We start from the raw sequence: 16,943 nt of genomic DNA on the forward strand, positions 1-16,943 counted from the left end.
AGCAGTGGGGTGGGGTGCCAGCTCTGCTCTCTGTACTCCCACAAACAGCCTCGAGCATCGATTTAGTGCTTTTTGTTGCACTGCTCTATTTAATAACACTAAATGCAAAGTCCTGGAAGTGACGTCCTCCTGCCACTGCAGAGCCTCTGTGAGCTGAAAGCCAAGGGGGTGATGTGTCAGATGCCCTGTTCTCTTCCTGTAAAGTTGCTTTTTTCAGTGATTTCTATTTATAAACCGTGGGTGTATGTGGAGAGGTAACTCTATCCCTATAGCTGGAAATCTGGAGTAGTGTATCTCGAGAAATGACTGCGTCTCTGTAGTCCTCCTATTTAACACTGGACAGGGAAGTTGCCTCCAACACGTAACATCCTGCCGCGTTCTTACTCATCCCCTATCAACCACGTTATTCATCATCACATTTTTTCTGGCAGCTCCAGCCCCGCCCGCAGAGCTCCGGGTGCGGCGGGTGCGGCGGCCGCGGGACTCGAACCTGTGGCTGAGGGCCTCGAACCGGCGGCCCCAGGACTCGAACCCGCGGCCCCTTCGCTGCGGGGGGCGGAGCTTCCACCAACGGCGGGCGGGGCCGGGCGGCGGCGGTGGGTTGGGGCGGGCGGGGGTAACGGGCGGGGACGGGGGGCACGGGAAGCCCCCGGGCTTAGGAAGAGCCTTCCCAGCCGGGCGGGGCAGCGGGGAGGTGCTGCAGGCCTGCCCGGGAAGGGGGGCCGCTGCCCGGGGAAGGTACCTCAGGGCCCCCCTCAGGCCTGCGGGAGGCCGCAGGGCCGCCCCCGCCCCGCTCCGGCTCAACGCCGCTTGTGCTCCCTCAGGGTCGGCGGGTTACGGGGCTGCTGAACGCGGGAGCCTCCATGCTGAACGTGACATCCTTGAAGCGTTCCCGGTTCCACTAATGCCTGGCAGCGCTCTGGCCCCCAGTCCCCTATGAGTTCATCGCTGCTGCGTTCTGCTTCTCCCCAGGTAAAACATGAAAGCGCCGCTAGCAATCAGCTCTCTCTTTGGTTGGAGGGTACTCATTGTGCTGCTGGCGGTTTGAGTCATGGACCACAGGTGGTACCACCTTGTCATGCAAAGGGCTTCAGTCAAGGGCCACAGGTTGTACCGCGAGCATAAGGAACTTTTTGAAATGGTTTCTATTTATAATATAAACATAACTCTACTGAAATAAAAGCCTCGAGTTTATTATGAGATAATTTGTCACTTCCTTGTGTTGAAATGCATTCCTGTCTCACCTTTTGTAGGCATTTAGCCCAGATCGCAAGAACAGCATCATTAGGAGACAGAGACAAGAACTCAAGCTTTTAATTGCAGAACTGAAAGATCGTGACAAGGAGCTCAATGACATGGTGGCAGTGCATGAGAGACACATTCAGGCCTGGGAAGATGATCGCCAAAAAATACTGATTTTAGCAGAACGATGCAGCTTATTAACCAGTAAGTGTTGTGATGTAAAGAAGATGATCTTGGTCTTAAAAGTATATTCAGCTGCTTTGACCCCTCAATAACAGTTTTGCATCGTATAAGGGACCATTTCCTACCCATCAGCCTTTAAATCTTATTGTCTGTTTCTGAGATCTAAACTTCCACACTGGTGCTGAAGTGATCTGATTTTGAAGGGGGTATGATGATCAGATAACTCTTTCTCGTCTGAATGTGTAAATTGCTTCTGTGAATTCTTTAAAAAATAATCTGATTAAATAAATGTCGGGGAAGAGAAAAATTTGCAACTTGATGGCGAGTTACAGAGCCCTGTGCCCTGAGGTTCTGCTGCACAGCTCTGAACAAACACAAACCACCCAGTGAAACACCTGGTGGCTCTGAACAGTCTCAGCCCAGAGCTCACCACACAGGTTCCTGCTCCATCTGACTTGGGTAGCCAGGGAATCCTCCTTCAGAGTGTGCAACACAAGCATCCAGTTCTGAATTGTGTGATTTTAAAACACTGGGTTAAATGATTTCTGAGATTTAAGAAGTTGCATGACAGCCTCTGAGCTGTTTTCTCACAGATAACTTTGTCTCCTTCCTTTGCAGATGAGCTGAACGAGAGAAATGCAATTATAAAATCACTGACCAAAAAGTTGAAGTTGTTAGAATCCCAGCATAATGACAGTAAGACAACACTTGAAAACACACAACAGAAGTTTAAAGAGCTCACCCAAAAAGTATCAGATTCATCTGTTCACTGCCAGGCTCTGGAGGTAGGGACTGAGTAATGATCTGATTTTGCAGTCTATGCATGTACAGGATGCCTGTGATGAACTGTAACATTCCAAAACTGAGACATGCAGGGTATTAAGACCCTTGATCACAAGCTGATCGGGGAATAATTTTTACTCCAGTCCTCTTTTCTTCAGTTTGCTCAGGATCCTGCATAACCATTCGTGATGTTTAAATAACATGGATGCATTTACTGGAAAAAAACAGTAACTTTCAATCACTGAAGTAATAGCTGACACTTATTTCTGTTCACTAGGAGAAAAATCTGAGTCTCCACTGCTCAGTTTTGGAACTGTCTGCTAAGACAGGCCAGCTGCAAGCAAGGGAACAGGAGCTTCTCACTATGCTTCAGCTGAAGGTAGTGTCTGTAACATCTGTCATCTCATGGGCACTAAATGTGGTCAAACTGCAGTGCAGCTGTTGCTGACTGTGCCATGAGGCTTCTGTCACTGGTGATCTCACTCATGGTTAATTCTTAAGCTGGTTTGAGAAGGGAAAAGTAGTCAGCAATAAACTGGTTTATTTTCATAAACAAGCTTGTTTCCAAGCTTTAATTTTAGGGGTTTTTTTTCCCCAAAAGCTCAGAAGGAAGTCTGTGCATCTGTAACTGCTGCAGAAAGATGTACTGTTGTTTTGTCAAAACCCACCCATAACATAAAAAATAAGAATTCATTCTGTTTTCTATTTCAGGACAAGGCCTTAATTGAAACAACTGATCAGATTACTGAGGTTACATCCAAGTTTAAGACACTGGAAGATGCACTGCATGCAGCAAAGCTGGAGGAATTCAGTCGCAACAGAAAACAGCAAGACCTCAATCTGACCCTGAGCGATGTCATGTTTCAAGTGAATAAGATTAAAGGTAAATGTTTATACTGGGCACCTAATTTAGTGTAGGCCAGACTCCTTTTCACCCTGGGAAATGCTACACTTTGTTTTACAGATGTCCTCTCTGAAAAAATGAAAGAAAGCAGCAAGCACCAGGAGGAAATCAGTCACCTGAAACAAGAAAATGGCTGCTTGAGGAGTGAGCTGATGCTGGCAGGTAAGGGTGGGCAGTTGGCCTTTCATGCCTTGGCTTTCAACAGCTCAGAGGCTTCTAGGCAGCAGTTCACCGATATCTGTGAAGGAGGCAGCTTGGTACCTACCTTCCTTGCAGTTTAATAAAAGTATATCCCTTGTGTGCCATTCTTCTATGGAAGCAATATCTGGGGCTTCTGCAGGGACTCTTTATAAAATCTTGTGAAAGCAGAAAGTTCACCAAAGTGATTACATGGCAGGGAGTAAGTGGCTTGGGGGATTCTCTCCTGAAAATTTTGAGACTTTCTCTTCTCTGTTGCTTTCTTTAGCTGATGGGTTTGGTTTAGGCTGGTTTAATATGCAGACCTTGGTAAACTGCATCTTTGGCTCCGTAATACCTTTGGTTTTGGATGGAAGAACATCTGGTGCTGCAGTGGATAGAAAAGGTCACTGCAATATTCTTGGGGACAGCCACAGAGACCTTGAAAGATTAGGTGGCCAAAGGTGTCCCCTGCTGGAAAATTTCCTTGCCTATCACTTCTAGTCTGCTATTACCTTTGCCAGACATTGATCCCATGTCTCATTATTTTAAAACCAATAGAATTGGGAGTTGTTTCTCAGCGCTTCCCTGTGCATGCATGAATTAGAATTAATTAACTGACTTTCCTTTATCCTTGCCTCTTTTTTTTCCCCTTTTCCCTTTCCCTTTTGTATTTCCTTTCCTTTCTGAAAATGTTAAATAAATCAGCCAATGAAACACAGTATTGCTGCTAGTAAAATGAAGTCAGGTGCTGAGGAAAAGCCCAAGGAAAACACTTGATTTTTTAGTTTTCTTGTGGGTTTTGTGCTCTTTTTATCTGGAGGAGAAACAGATCCTGTTGATCTTAAGAAAATGCTTTTGTTTTGTTTCAGTACCACCTTCTACTGCTACAGACACAGCATTAGCAATGCACTTGCTTTGTATCTATTCACCTGAAGTAATTGAAACAATTATTATGTTTTGAAACAGTGGAGGAAGCACAGCGAAAGGACCAACTTTATCAGTTTGCCAAGTCCAAGCAAGTGCGGATTGAAGAACAATTGTCCAGTTTGCGACAGGTACAGCCCTGATTGTTTCTGCTCTGAGGTTAGAGAAGCATTTTCAGTAACATCAGACCTGCGTGGAACAGTGTAAAGAAGTTAGATCTGATTATTTTAATTAAGGAAAAAAAAAATGTCTGTTTGTGCCTTGCTGGGATCCCTGTAGAATGTTGATTTGTTTCGTTTGGGGTTAAGCTGAAAAGCCCATGGTGCTTGCTGGGAAGTCAAGTGAAGGGCAGCAGAATTGGGATTGCACACCTGCCCAAGGTGAACTCAGCAGTGTAAGGGACATGGTGTCCTGGCAGATTTGTTTTTCAAGACTTAAACCCTGTGTGTTCACCTGCTCTCAGTTGAGGTTCTCAAGGCATGTTCCATTTTTTAAACTGAAAATAATTGATGGGTAGTTACCTTCTCCATTACCTTCACAAAAAATCCCCTGCAGTGAAAGCCAAATCCCATGATCATCATCCATGTTACATTCTGTAACTGTGGACAACATAATAACAACATGAATTAAGTATCAGATAACAGTAATGGTATTTTATTTATGGTTCAGTGTGGTTCCATCTTAGAAGAATAGTCCAGTCTCCTAATAGAAATCCTGTTTATTGCTGCAAAATGTTATTTTCCTAAATACATACAGAGATGTCCTCTTGGATTTGGAAGTCTTTGTCAATAGTTTGACTACAGGCATTGGTTTAGAAAAACATTTTCAGGATGTTTTTGGAAGACAGGCACTGTGGTACTGCCTGATGATGATGTTCCTGCACCCAGACATTTACTAATGCCCCTCACGGTCTCTAACAGGTCTGTGTAAAACAGCAGCAGGACTTACACTTCCTTCATGTCAACTTGGATAGCTCTCAGGATTCCAGGCAAAAGCATGAAAAGGCAGCAAGTGGAAGGAGGTAAAGATATTTTTAATTTTTTTTTCTTAAATAGTTTATCCTCAAAGAGAGACTTCACTGTTCAGCCTTAACTAACATCCTAACAGAGGTGTGTGCTGGGTCAGGATGGCTTTGCTGGACTCAACCACAAACATTCAGTGAAGCTGTCAAGTACCTTGTTTTTTATTTGGTTGAGAGAGGCCGTGAACATCAGTCACAGACCAAGTACTGTAGCAGGCCAGACATCTCATGATTTTTTTAGAAAATGAAGTAGTCTGGTGGTAGGGGTGTTAATCTGACTCCCTACTACTTTTGTTTAAAAAGCTAAGTTTATTTTAGGAAGTAAACTTAGAGAATTGGTGCACACCCTGGAGGTTCAGACAGAATCACCACACTGTATAAAACATGAGGCAACTCTCAGACTGATTTGAAAAGTAACAGCCGGATCTGGGCAGATTTTCTGTGGGGTTTTGGCAGGATACAGTTGCCTGGTGATGTGTGAGCTGCTGCAGAACCGTGGCAGCAGCCTCTGTTCTGTAGAGCTTTAGGAGTGCACTTGGGGATGCTCTTTACCTGCAGCGTTTCTGACTTGTTTTTGTCGTGCCATTGTAGCACAGGGGCCACATTCTCTGCCTCTGAAAGCCCCAGCGAGACAGACATGGGTAGGACTGAGGGCAGCCACAGGATGTGCGAGGAGTGTGGAACTGCACCAGTTCCAGCAAGTAGGGTAAAACCCACCCCTGAGATGTGTGAAGTAGATAATAGACAGTTACAGAATGCTTCAGACTTGGAGGAAACTACCTCAGCGTTCTTAAAGCGGTGTCAAAAAGTTGTGAAAGGCTTGGCTGTCCCTGCGGAAGAAGGAGAAAAGCAGGATGTTGCATCAAGCTTTGATGAGCTAGACAGTGAAAAATTTCATGAGGCAAACAACACAAGGCCATTGAGAAACAGGGAAATTGGAGAGAATGGAGTGAAAAGCAGAGACCGACAAACCTTTGAGGTGTCTTTGCCTTCATATGATCATTGGCTTAACATAAGATCTCATGTAGATTTGCAAAGCACTTTGATCCAGAACATCACATCTGACAAAAGTGATAATGGAAAGAAAACCTGGGAAGAGAGATCTGAAATTGAGTCTGGCCAAGAAAGCAGAGACGCTCCTGTGACTTGCAAGTCTGAATCTGATTCCTGTATTAAGAACTTAATTGTAAATGAAGATGAGCGATGGAAGCCATTATCAGATCTGGAATGGCTGGAGATTTTCAAACCCAAAAAGAGAGATGGAAATACACACTGTGGAAAAGATTACAGCTGTTTTGAGACTGCAAAAGAGATTAAATGTACCTGCTCAAAAAGGTTATGAGTTTGTTGCCTTTAAGAAATAAGTATAAGCTAGAGTTATGTAGAAATTTAGGAGTATAAGCTCTTGATATTATCTCAAGCTATGTATAAAGTAACTGCTGGTTTAAATTTAGTCTATCAACTTGAAAAGTAACAAATTTAAAATAAAAATAGCTCTTAAAGTATCATGATTCTATTTTTATGCATTTATTTTTCCTTATCTCTTGTCCTCAAGAGCTGTGTGGGCAGGAGAAGCCGCAATACCATATAACTTAGGCAAATAAACTAAATGAGAAAATCTTAGGATTTTTTGAAATCCCGGGTGTTGCTTGTAACTCTGATGGGTCAGGTACATTCTGACCAGAGCTGGACTTGTACCATGATGTTTCTGTGAGGCAAGAAACAGATCCAGGTTTTGTGTGATGCTTTAGTGACTGTGTTACTTCTATTGAGAAATCACACCTTGGCTGGGCAAGAATGTAGGACACAGCTCTAAGCACAGGCTGCTGCCTCTGTCAGGGCAAGAAATGAGATGGCAAGATTTACAGGACAGCAATCTGTCCACCATCCAGTTCATGGGACTCTATCCCTCTGTCTGTGCTGTGGGAGGAAGAGGACAGGTGGTTGGGGACAAGCAAAATGAGGTTTCTAATGCTGAGAAGTGTCAGAAGAAGACTCAGGTGCCTCAGTGGTGTTGGAATGTCTCAGAGATAAAAATGCTGCTCAGAAGTAGCTTTGTGCCTGCACAAGCAAAGGCATTCAGAGCTGGGGCTTGCTCTGGATTTGTTCTGTTGGTTCCTCTATTTCCTTTCAAAAAATTGATTTGCCAGCTCTATTTTAGAAGGATTTCTGAAGTTTCACAGTGATTTCATAGCTGCCTTTTAGCCAGAGGAGGAGCCTTCCAGCTGGTGGTTTGACAAGCACAGTAAATGAACAGCTGTTTAAACCTGCTAACAGTGTTTGCCAGCAAGTCTGCCCAGCATCCAAACAGATAAATGTTTTGGAATGGAAAGATCTGATGTATGGATGCTTTCATTCTGTGTGGCTTTTGAAATAGAAATATTGTAGAAATCCTTCCTGCAGTGAGACAAACCTGTTCAGGAACAAGGTGAATGGGCAGCCACTGAAAAAGAATGCTGGCCTGGCAGATTCCCACGTGCCTTAGCTGAGCTTCACACACCCGTGTGGGCTCTCTCTAGTTTCCACTGGCTATAAATCATTGTAAAGACTCCACTCCCCTTCTGTCTACCCTGACCTTTCTTCTTTACTCCCCCCGCAGCACCAATGACACACTGCCATCCCTCCAAATCCCTTTTGAGGCTGGATCATGAAAGCTGCTTTCACTTTTTGTCTTGTCCTATTTGTCTTGTCCTTCAGTGAATTTTAAAAGAAAATGGACAAATTTAAGCTGGGCAGTGCAGCTAGAAAAGATATCCTCTAGTTGGGGGGGCTGTGCTACCCACTGGGGATTTGCTGCTGAGCTATCCAGTTTTCTTGATGCCCACATTTGGTCCTGGGGCCCTGCTAATTGGAGATGGATTGACTCAGTGCAAATCCCTGACTGTCTGCTCTCCAGCCTCTGCAGACTCGGATTTGCCCGGCAATAAATCCTCGCCCCTAAATGGGAGGAAGGCAGGAGCGTTGCTTCTGTGAGGGATTAATGGCAGAGACCAAACACAGCGTTCCTCCTGGGACTTGAATCTGGATCCTCCAGTTTTCCATTGCTGCTTTCATAGTGCTGATGATGTAGTTTGTGTTTAGGGAAGGGTGCTGGCACCTCCCTGTCAGCCCAGCAAATATTTTTGCCATGAGTTCCTGAATTCTGGAGCAGCTAACAAGGAGGCTGTTAACAGTCAAATACCTTCCCCAGCAGCAAAGGGGATTGTGAAATCCCCGAGTGCAGGAATCATTTCTGTGTGTTCTGACTTGGTGACTTCATTTATGTTGGGCCAACGTTTGCTGCCTTTGGATTTTTATCTCAATTCTCACTTTAAAGATGGAGCATCAGCAGGTACTTGTTGAGTCTGCTCGGGCTGGACTAAGCCACCCATTCCTGAGCCATTTCTCTGCCTCAAAATCAAACCAGTTTCCCCTTCCTTTCCAGCCTGTGTGTTTTCCAGGACAGGCCATGCTCATCTCATGTCCTCACATCCCTGTTCCAGGCTGCTTGTTCCCTCACGTCTCCACAGAACCTTTCCTTGTCACAAACACAGCCATGAGCTTTTCTCTCCTAAAAGAGAGTCTGTTTTATCCCAGTGTTTTATGGGAGAAGTGAAATGGTACACAGCAGACACTCATGAGCTGGCAACTCTCATGAGGGCTTTTTCCTAGATTGAATGTAAGTTAAAAATACGTTTATTTTTAACAGTCTTGCCCGGTATGGAATGCATTGTTACACCAAAATAAGTATCTAAAGAATATCTAACGAAATGTTGTCAATTCAAAGATGATATTTTCTTTGAAATATACTTTTTTTTCCCATTATTTGCCTATCCAGGCAGGGCTAGCACTCTGCTTCTGTTATGTTCAGAAGTTGATGAATGTGGTTTGCTCCTGTATTTAAAAATAAATAAACCCAAGCCTCTTTGGGAAAGCTCTCCTGTGATCTCTGAAGTAAGATGATGACTGTGAAATTCCCTTGAAAGGTACAGCTGCAAATATTAATTTGCCTAATGGTTGATTGAAACCAAAAAGGGAGTTGGGTGTGAGGGAAGAGGGAGTAGCAGAGTGTTGGGAAGAATGAAGTATCGCCTTTCATGTGCTCTTTGCAGGGTTAAGTGCACACTCAAGCACATGGTCCTGGAGCTGGCTGAGACTGGTTGAATGTCAAGCCCTTGTCCTCAGAGGATGAAACTGATGTAGGGAAGCTGTAAAGCATGGGAATGCTCTGAGGAACAGGATAACCTCCCAAGCTTCTTGGTTTCCTTGGCTCAGGGCCCACAGTTATTTATGTTGTGCCATGATTTTCCCTTGAAAGTTTAAGAAGGATGGTGATACTGTTTCTGCCAATGTCTTAACTTTTTTTAACAGCGAAGAAAATCTGGATCTGAATTCCTACCACTTGGCTTCTCCCCATTTGACATCCACTCAGAAGAGTGACATGACTCAAAATTCCGGGAAATCCTCTGGTGAAGACTCCCCTCTGGACATCAGTGACCTGGCAGTGACTAAACCAACAAACAGATGCTGCATGAACACAGTCAGTATCTCATTGCACTATGTCCTTGACTGATTTTAAGGGGAATTATGACTGGTGGTAGGAATGCAAATGTCTCCCAGCATGGAAGAACTGGGGACTCAAATGATGAGACAGCAGGCTTAAGGAAAAGGTGGTAACATATTTTTTAAAAACAACTCCTTGTTGTCTCAATATGCCTTTGACAGCATAAGTATAAATGAGTTTTTAAAAAATAATTATTTTTTGGTTTTGGAATGAAAAGCTTGAGGAAAATGGATGCTGGCTAATTGGTAATTCCACTAAATATCTGAGTACATGTGGATGCAGTTATCAGAAGCTGTTGGACATGTTTCTTTCCTGTTCTGCTTGGTCTTCCCTCTTTCTCATGTCTTTATTCTCTCCTTTATCCCTGAAGTACCTCTCTTGTGTGAGCTCCATATACAGGCATGTGGAAATCTGTTAAAAAATGTCAGGAGGAAGGAGCTCTGTGTTAATCAGAAGCACCAGCAGTTAGACAGTGTCTGTTACGTTGCAGTATTTTGAACAGAAACATTTCAAAATCAAAATGCTAGTTCTTGGTGCTTTATAATTCTTTTGAATACTCCAAAAAAAGATCCCTCCATAACTCTGGCTCCTCTCTGTGTCCCCCAGGATACCAGTTCCCTGTTCTGGAAGCTGGAGCGCTTGCTGGCCCAGTCCCGACAGATGCTTACTGATCTGGAGGTCAGCCTTCTCCACACCAGCCCCTCCTGCATTCCCAACACCAACAACATGAATAAGGTACAGATTGCTCTCCCAGGACTCAGGTCAGGTGCTCAGGAATACTGATTGGGAACATCCTTTCCCTTATGCTTGGCTTGCACTGCATTAGCAAAGCATGAGGAGGATATTGGTTATGAAAAGACAGTTCCTGCATGCCTTAGTGCTTGAATTTTTTATAGGATTCTGTATGGCTGCTCAAGGTCATGACAGGATTTGACTTCTGCATGTGTCTAAACAGATGGAAGGCAGAAATCATTTTGGGGCAAGCTGTAGGAGGTCTAAAAAAAGTGAACACTGATTCTTTCTCCCTTAAAGAAAATGAGATGGTTTCTCAGGCTCAGCACACACTCACTGCTCTGCTGTCCCAGAGACTCACAGTCAGAACTAGTTTATTATTATATTCATGGAAAGGAGGGCAGTATAGGGAATAGGTGGTATATAGGATACTTTTGGATAAGGATTTAAACCAGAAGCTCAGCTTAAATAAATTTAGAGCTTTTGTGGGTTAATAGTTTTAGCTCCTTCATTGCAGGGGTCAGGGTCAGAGAATATATACAGTGGTCAAAGAAAAGAACCTGTATGTAGCTGTCACGGCAGTTTATTTTATGAGCACAAGTGCTGATAAAGTTCCTGGTGAGTATTTGGGCAGTAGAAGTAATCAGAGAAAGGGTCACTTGTTTGGTGGATAAATATCCATAAGAATTTCTGCCTTGTTTGACAAGGACATTGTACCTTTTGTCCCTAGAAATGAGTACACTTGTGCTGGTGTATATCCCAAAGGGAGGATTTAGGCTCCTGGGTTCAGAGCAGTGCTGAACCCTCATCTTCATCCTCACATGTATCACCTCCCTCTAAAAAGTTGCACTCCTTTTAGCCTTAGATGAACTTGACCAGAACAACGTTACTGTAAGGAACAGACAAAGCCATTTTTATAACATTCAGCACCATAAAACCTTCGCTGTGCTGGGCCTGAGTGTAAAGGTTGTGTGCCAGCGTTTGCATAAACTGAAAGGATATTTTGTTCAGAAGTTCCTCTGCAGGATTTCATTCAGTGGCAAAGACAGCAGCAGTTTAGTCTTCTGCAAAGACTCCTGAGTAGGAGGATTCCTGAAAAGCTCCCTGCAACACAGTGCTTGCTTGTGGCTCTTGCCCAGCCCCATCAGCTGTCTGGCTCCTGCTCACTGCTTGGCACGTCATAGCTCAGCTACTCTGGCTGCCCATGACTCTGCTTTATAATCTGATGCTGCATTTTTGAGCTTGGAAATTGGCTTCTCCTTCAGCACGGGTGCTTTAGTGGATAGAAAATGAAGCAGGCTCGTGTGTAGTGGCGGGAGCAGATCCTGAGCCACATCTGTGGAACTTTGATCTGCTTTCAGAGCGGATCTGGGCAAAAACTCGTCAAGCGTGTTCAAGTTAATCTATGCAGGCCAACTAACCTGTGCTTAAAACCAGGCTTACCTGGGGCTGTTTTAAACTGAGCTTTAGAACATAATACATATTAAAAAACAGCCTTTAGAATTTCATCAGGAAGAATTTGTACATGTTGGATTCTGTGCCCTGCTTGGGGGAGGGAGGAGAAGAGGGAATTAAGAAGTGCACCCCTGCTGCTCACCATCTTGAACCTGGCAGCTCTGGAAATTTTATTCTCTGAGTCCTTTGATTTCCATGTAGTTTTTTTACATTACAATGGAAACAACAGAGCTTGCAGAAACTCTTCACAGAAGCCAGTTATCTGCTGCAGAAGAAAGAGATGCTAAGCTTCTTTTTTTTCTCTGTGATGTTCCGTGAGCATGAAGGTGTTTTCAGCTTCATCTTTTATTGTTTGCTTCCCTCTATATAAATGCATCTGCAATATTAATACACTTTATAGATTTCTGAGGTGGGCCTGGCACAGGATTCTAAGTGCATTTCCAATAAAACTCTTGTGATTACCATAACAGCAAACAGATATTAAGGCAGCAAGTAGTTCCTTTAGTCAAATAATTAAACTTTTCTCAAGCATGTTCCTCATCCTCAGGGCAGTCAGATCTCACAGCTTCATTCCCCAGTACCTGCACCCTCCTTACTGTAGTTAAAACCCTTCTGTGTGTTACAGATAACAGGATCAAGGATGTGAACATTGTTGAATGAGAGATTGGGAAGTTTTTTCCAGTGCCAAGGCCAAGGGCTGTTTTAGGATACTGTTCCTGGGCTCAGAGCCCCAGAAGTAGAATGTATTGAATAGAGCTGTTTCAGAATATCCAAAGCAGCCTTACCCACAGCAGATTGTTTTTTTCTTTTTGAATCAGGAAATTTCTCACTCTCTGATTATTTGTTCTCCTATTGTGGATTGGATGCTTGCGATAGGCACCACCTTGTCTGGTTCTGAGGACAAAAGTGTAACCAGATATGGTCAAAATCCTGAAGACCACATGAAACTGAATAAGAACCAGCAACAATGAGGAGAAAAACTGGCAAAAAAAAGAAGTCTTCCAGTGCTGACACAACCTGAACTCATGCCTGCAAAGGGAGGTTATCCCACAGCCAGCTGGGCTGTGACACTGTGGCACCGGGTTTCTCATGTGGATCAGCCTCAATCCAGTGGGGAGCTGGTGCTCAGTTCTCTGTTGGATATTCCAGCTGCAGTCCCTGAGCTGTTTGTGCCCTATGGAGCCAAACCTGCTGTGCCCTGGGGAGTCTGGGTGGTTTGCAGCACCCTCGTGTTCTGCTGGTTCTGCATTAAGCCTGGAGACACTGAGTCTTCTCTCAAAACCCGTCGGATCTGCGGAGTGCAGCTGATGGAGCTCTTGGAGGAGAGGGATGCTGAGTAGCTGGAATGCCAAACCTGACTCTGCTGTAACGTTCCTGTGCACAGAGAGAGCTCTTCTTTTCCTAAAAAGAGCCCTGAGGTAAAAGCAGCCGGAGGTTTTATAGGCTGAAGCCAGCACTGTGACTTGCATGCTGAAACCACTGATGTTACAAAGTTTCAGGAGCAAATCCCCAAAAGTGCTGAGCCCCGTGCTGAGGCAGCAGAGTGGTGAGAGCACGCTGAGCCTACAGAAATAATCACATTTGCCTCAAGTGAGAAAGAGCCAGTGGAACAAACACACCACAATCCACTGTGGATCCATGACAAGAATGAGGGACTCTGCGAGGCACTGGCTAATGCGTAATTCTCATTTTCTTTGTGTGTTAAAAGGGACTGAATCACTGTGATCAGTTAGATCTGAAGCAGAGCAGGTCCAGAAATAACTAAACATTTGTGGAATTTCATATACAGAATTGATTTTGGTTGTGTTTGTTTGGTTTTAAATTGCTTTGAAACTCATTTGAAGGCAGGTGCACTGACAAACATTAGGGTAATTTCCTCCCTAGCTGCCAGTGATTTAGCCATTCTCATCAGTCAGTTGTTTTGCCTCTAGAGAGAGGTTGGGTGGGAGGGAGTTGAAGAACTCAGGAGGAAAGCAGTGAGTAAAAGGCTATATTCAGTTTTGGACGCAGCAGCATGTGCCACTGCTCATAAATGGTGACTCAGTGGCTGGCCTGGGGCACAAAGATCACTCCTTTCCTCAAAGCCAACTGGAAAGGTTTTATTTCCCAACACTCCGGTGGTGGCCCTGAGACTGTTGTCTTTCTGTGAAGTACTTTGTTTACCTTTTCCTCTTTATATTTTTACTCTGTGTTCTTACTCTGTTTGCAGTGTGAAAATGTGTGTAGTAAATTGACATACGTGTGATTGCATCAGATATTTCAGAGGAAATGTTCCTGCTTTTTAATAAAAATCTTTTCATTTTCTGCAGAGGAAGAAGTTGTTTCCAACACAGAAGTAATTCTGAGGACTGAGGATCATCAACCCAGCAGCTACAATGGAAAGTTACCTCATTTTTTTCCATGGTCCTCCTGAGTGTTTGAAAGACTCACAAGTGGCACGAAGATGTGACTCTGCGGGAATGTATTTTATCTTGAAATAAAACACAGAATTATGCCAAGATTAACAAAGCTATTTTTATAGCTGAGAGCTCAGGTTAAACACTAGCTTGTTTTTTAAGAATCTGAAGTGTGTAATTGTTACAACATAGGAACTATTTTTCTTTTTTTTTATGGTGGCTCTGAAATATTTATAGAGTATGACACAGCCAAGCTTTTTGTTCTGGATTTCTTGCCTTGTAGAGAGAGATGAATAATGTTTATAGGAAGTTCCCAATTAGTGTTGTAAGCAGGAATGCCACTGATGTTGCTGAAATGGGAGAGCTGTCACCCACAAGGTGGGCAGAGCAACTTTCCACGCTCAGGAGCTGGTTCTTCCAGCAAAAGTTTATCAGATCAGGTGTGTATGGCCTCTGTTTGCAGTGCAGAGCAGTAGCCAAGTATGATGTCACCTTTTTTTAGCATTTAAACTGGATTTATCTTTGCTGATTGGACAAGACATGCTGTTACCACAATTTGAACTTATTTTTTAACTAAGAGATCAAATAAGCTAATAAAGGTGATGCTTTGCTGTGTCTTTCTTGCCCACTGAACACATTTAGCACTGAATTTCTGACACTTCTCAGCACAGCACAAGTGGGCTGCTCGGTCCCATGCAGGTTGGGAGCACTTTGGGACACCAGTGCCCCTCCCACAGCCCTGTGCCAGTGTTTTTCCTGCTCGAGGGCAGCCAAAGGTGGGAGTCTCTGCTCCATCCACTGCCACCAATTATTGCAGAGAAACACAACACTCCGTGGATTCCCCTCGTTAACTCTTTCATTTCATGTTCCGTTTTCTCTTTAATTACCCCAGTGACAGCCTTTCCTCTGGGTATTAATGCCCTAGAATGCCCAGCCAGTTCTGATCAGAGCTGGTCTTCTCCAGACTCTTTCCCTGCCTGCTCGCCAGTGTTACCCACAGAGGGAAGGAAGCTCAGCTGCTCCAGCTGTTTCCAAGTTTCCTCAAGCCTTTACAGTGCATTTATTCCTCTACCTGAACAGAACCTTCTCAGGCTCCATCCTCACCATCTCCTGCTGTGGCCATGACACAAATTCCCCTAAAAAAGCCAATGATAACAATGCTGTGATGCTCACCCTGAAGCCATCCAGCAGCTACACAGAGAAATTGGTGTAGCATCCAAGCAGGAGCTGCACCAGTTTAAATGTGTTTGAGGTTACTGGATGAACTCATTGAGTTTAAACCCCTTGAGAGTTTAAAATGATGGCTTTAAAATCAATATAGAAAAGTGAGCTCAAGCGATGCATCAAGGATCTGCAGAGCACTATGATTTTGTATCGGGGCTGCCCTGGATTTGTGGAATGGGTAGAAGGGGAATAATTGGGTTAATTTATTCAGCACTAAGTGACTTAAAACCCAGCTGCATTATTGACCACACTCTGAGGCTCGTATGGAAACACTTCAAACTCAGAGCCTTATTTCTGGAAGCAGCTCAAATACTCCAGGGAGCCCTTTGCTATTGTATCCTTGGACTGAGTTATTATTTAAAGACAACAAAGCTTCTGTTCAGCCGCGGCCTTTCCGCAGGGTGGATGCGAGCTCCGGTCATTGACTTTGCTAACGGGAATTGGCGTTGGAGCTCCGGGGCTCAGGATGAGCTGCGCGTGTGTGTGTGCAGGTGCACTGGGAGAGGGGTGAACGCGGGCACTGAGAAGGGACGGCCTTGCGGGCGGTGACCGCCGTTCCTGGTGTTTCCTGAGCTGAGGAATCACCTCGGTGCCTGGTGCCCCGCGGGGGCCGCTAAGAGACGTGTCTCCCGCCCCGTGTCCGTGTCCGTGTCCGTGTCCGTGTCCGTGTCCGTGTCCGTGTCCGTGTCCGTGTCCCCCCGGGGGCTGCGCGGTCCCACCTGCCCGCGGGGGGAGCTGCGCTGCAGTTCCGGGCGCGGCCGCCAGGGGCGCGGCGGTGCGCGGCGCAGTGCGCGGCCGGGAGGGGCGGGGGGCGGGCGGCGCCGGTCGCTCCTGCCCGGAGCGCGGAGCCCCGAGCGCGGGTCCCGGAGCGCGGAGCTCCGAGCGCGGCCCACCATGAACAGCATCAAGAGCGTGCCGGCGCGGGTGCTGAGTCGCCGCGGCGGGCACAGCCTGGAGGCGGAGCGGGAGCAGTTCGACAAAAGCCAGGCAAGGACGGCGGGAGGGGGCGGCGGGGCCGCGGGACCGGCCGCGGTTACGGTGCCGGTTCTTGTCCTGGTCTCGCTCCCGGCTCGGGGAGGGCGCGAGCCGGCCCGTTCCGCGGGGCATCGCCCCGGGGCGCGCTGGGCGCGGGGGCTTCTCGGGCGATGGGATGAGACGGGATGGGGTGCGCGGGTCCCCGCCGGGCTCCGGGGAAGCCCCGGTGGGGCAGCGCGGCCGCCGTCCCTCTGTCCGTCCTCGTGTGCGCCCGTCCGTCCCCGGTGCCGGCGCGGCGCGCGCTCCCCGCCCCCACCTGCGCCGCCGCTTCCTCCCGCCGCGGCCGCGGGACGGTCCCGCGTGGGCACCCGCCCGTCCCGC

General features: G+C 45.9%; 2 protein-coding genes across 5 annotated transcripts in view; both read left to right on the plus strand.

Annotated features, from left to right (window-relative positions):
* Positions 1-626: 626 nt before the first annotated feature.
* On the plus strand, positions 627-14,996 carry CCDC62 (coiled-coil domain containing 62). 4 transcript variants are annotated; one of them, XR_006017179.1, is made up of 12 exons: positions 627-972; positions 1,254-1,446; positions 2,044-2,210; positions 2,486-2,587; positions 2,920-3,091; positions 3,173-3,274; positions 4,259-4,347; positions 5,137-5,237; positions 9,588-9,756; positions 10,387-10,515; positions 12,786-13,385; positions 14,277-14,546. XR_006017179.1 is itself a non-coding variant. In XM_042035031.1 (11 exons), exons 1-11 carry the CDS (start codon positions 937-939, stop codon positions 14,304-14,306), a joined length of 1,290 nt encoding a protein of 429 aa, XP_041890965.1. In that variant the 5' UTR covers positions 627-936; the 3' UTR covers positions 14,307-14,996. The 4 variants fall into 4 exon arrangements, 3 of the variants coding, with proteins under 3 accessions (XP_041890965.1, XP_041890963.1, XP_041890964.1); XM_042035031.1 differs by lacking the exon at positions 12,786-13,385 and having other exon boundaries at positions 14,277-14,996; XM_042035029.1 differs by lacking the exons at positions 9,588-9,756; positions 10,387-10,515; positions 12,786-13,385; positions 14,277-14,546 and adding an exon at positions 5,829-7,227.
* Positions 14,997-16,389: 1,393 nt separating this feature from the next.
* HIP1R (huntingtin interacting protein 1 related) overlaps positions 16,390-16,943 on the plus strand; it is an 18,467-nt gene continuing 17,913 nt past the window's right edge. Inside the window, exon 1 of the mRNA XM_042034749.1 lies at positions 16,390-16,574. Within this exon, the coding sequence (XP_041890683.1) occupies positions 16,482-16,574 (93 nt within the window). The 5' untranslated portion in view covers positions 16,390-16,481. The remainder of the gene's footprint in view (positions 16,575-16,943) is intronic.

Source organism: Corvus kubaryi, unplaced genomic scaffold (assembly GCF_017639235.1).
Source record: "Corvus kubaryi isolate FWS band 111438036 unplaced genomic scaffold, C.kubaryi_AGA036_p1.0 37382, whole genome shotgun sequence".
Classification (NCBI taxonomy): domain Eukaryota; kingdom Metazoa; phylum Chordata; class Aves; order Passeriformes; family Corvidae; genus Corvus; species Corvus kubaryi.

Coding starts and splice junctions, on each gene's coding strand:
- CCDC62 (XM_042035029.1), top strand. CDS start 937: ATGAGTTCATCGCTGCTGCGTTCTGCTTCTCCCCAG. Junction 2,211..2,485: donor TTCACTGCCAGGCTCTGGAG/GTAGGGACTGAG, acceptor TCTGTTCACTAG/GAGAAAAATCTGAGTCTCCA. Junction 5,238..5,828: donor AAGGCAGCAAGTGGAAGGAG/GTAAAGATATTT, acceptor GTGCCATTGTAG/CACAGGGGCCACATTCTCTG.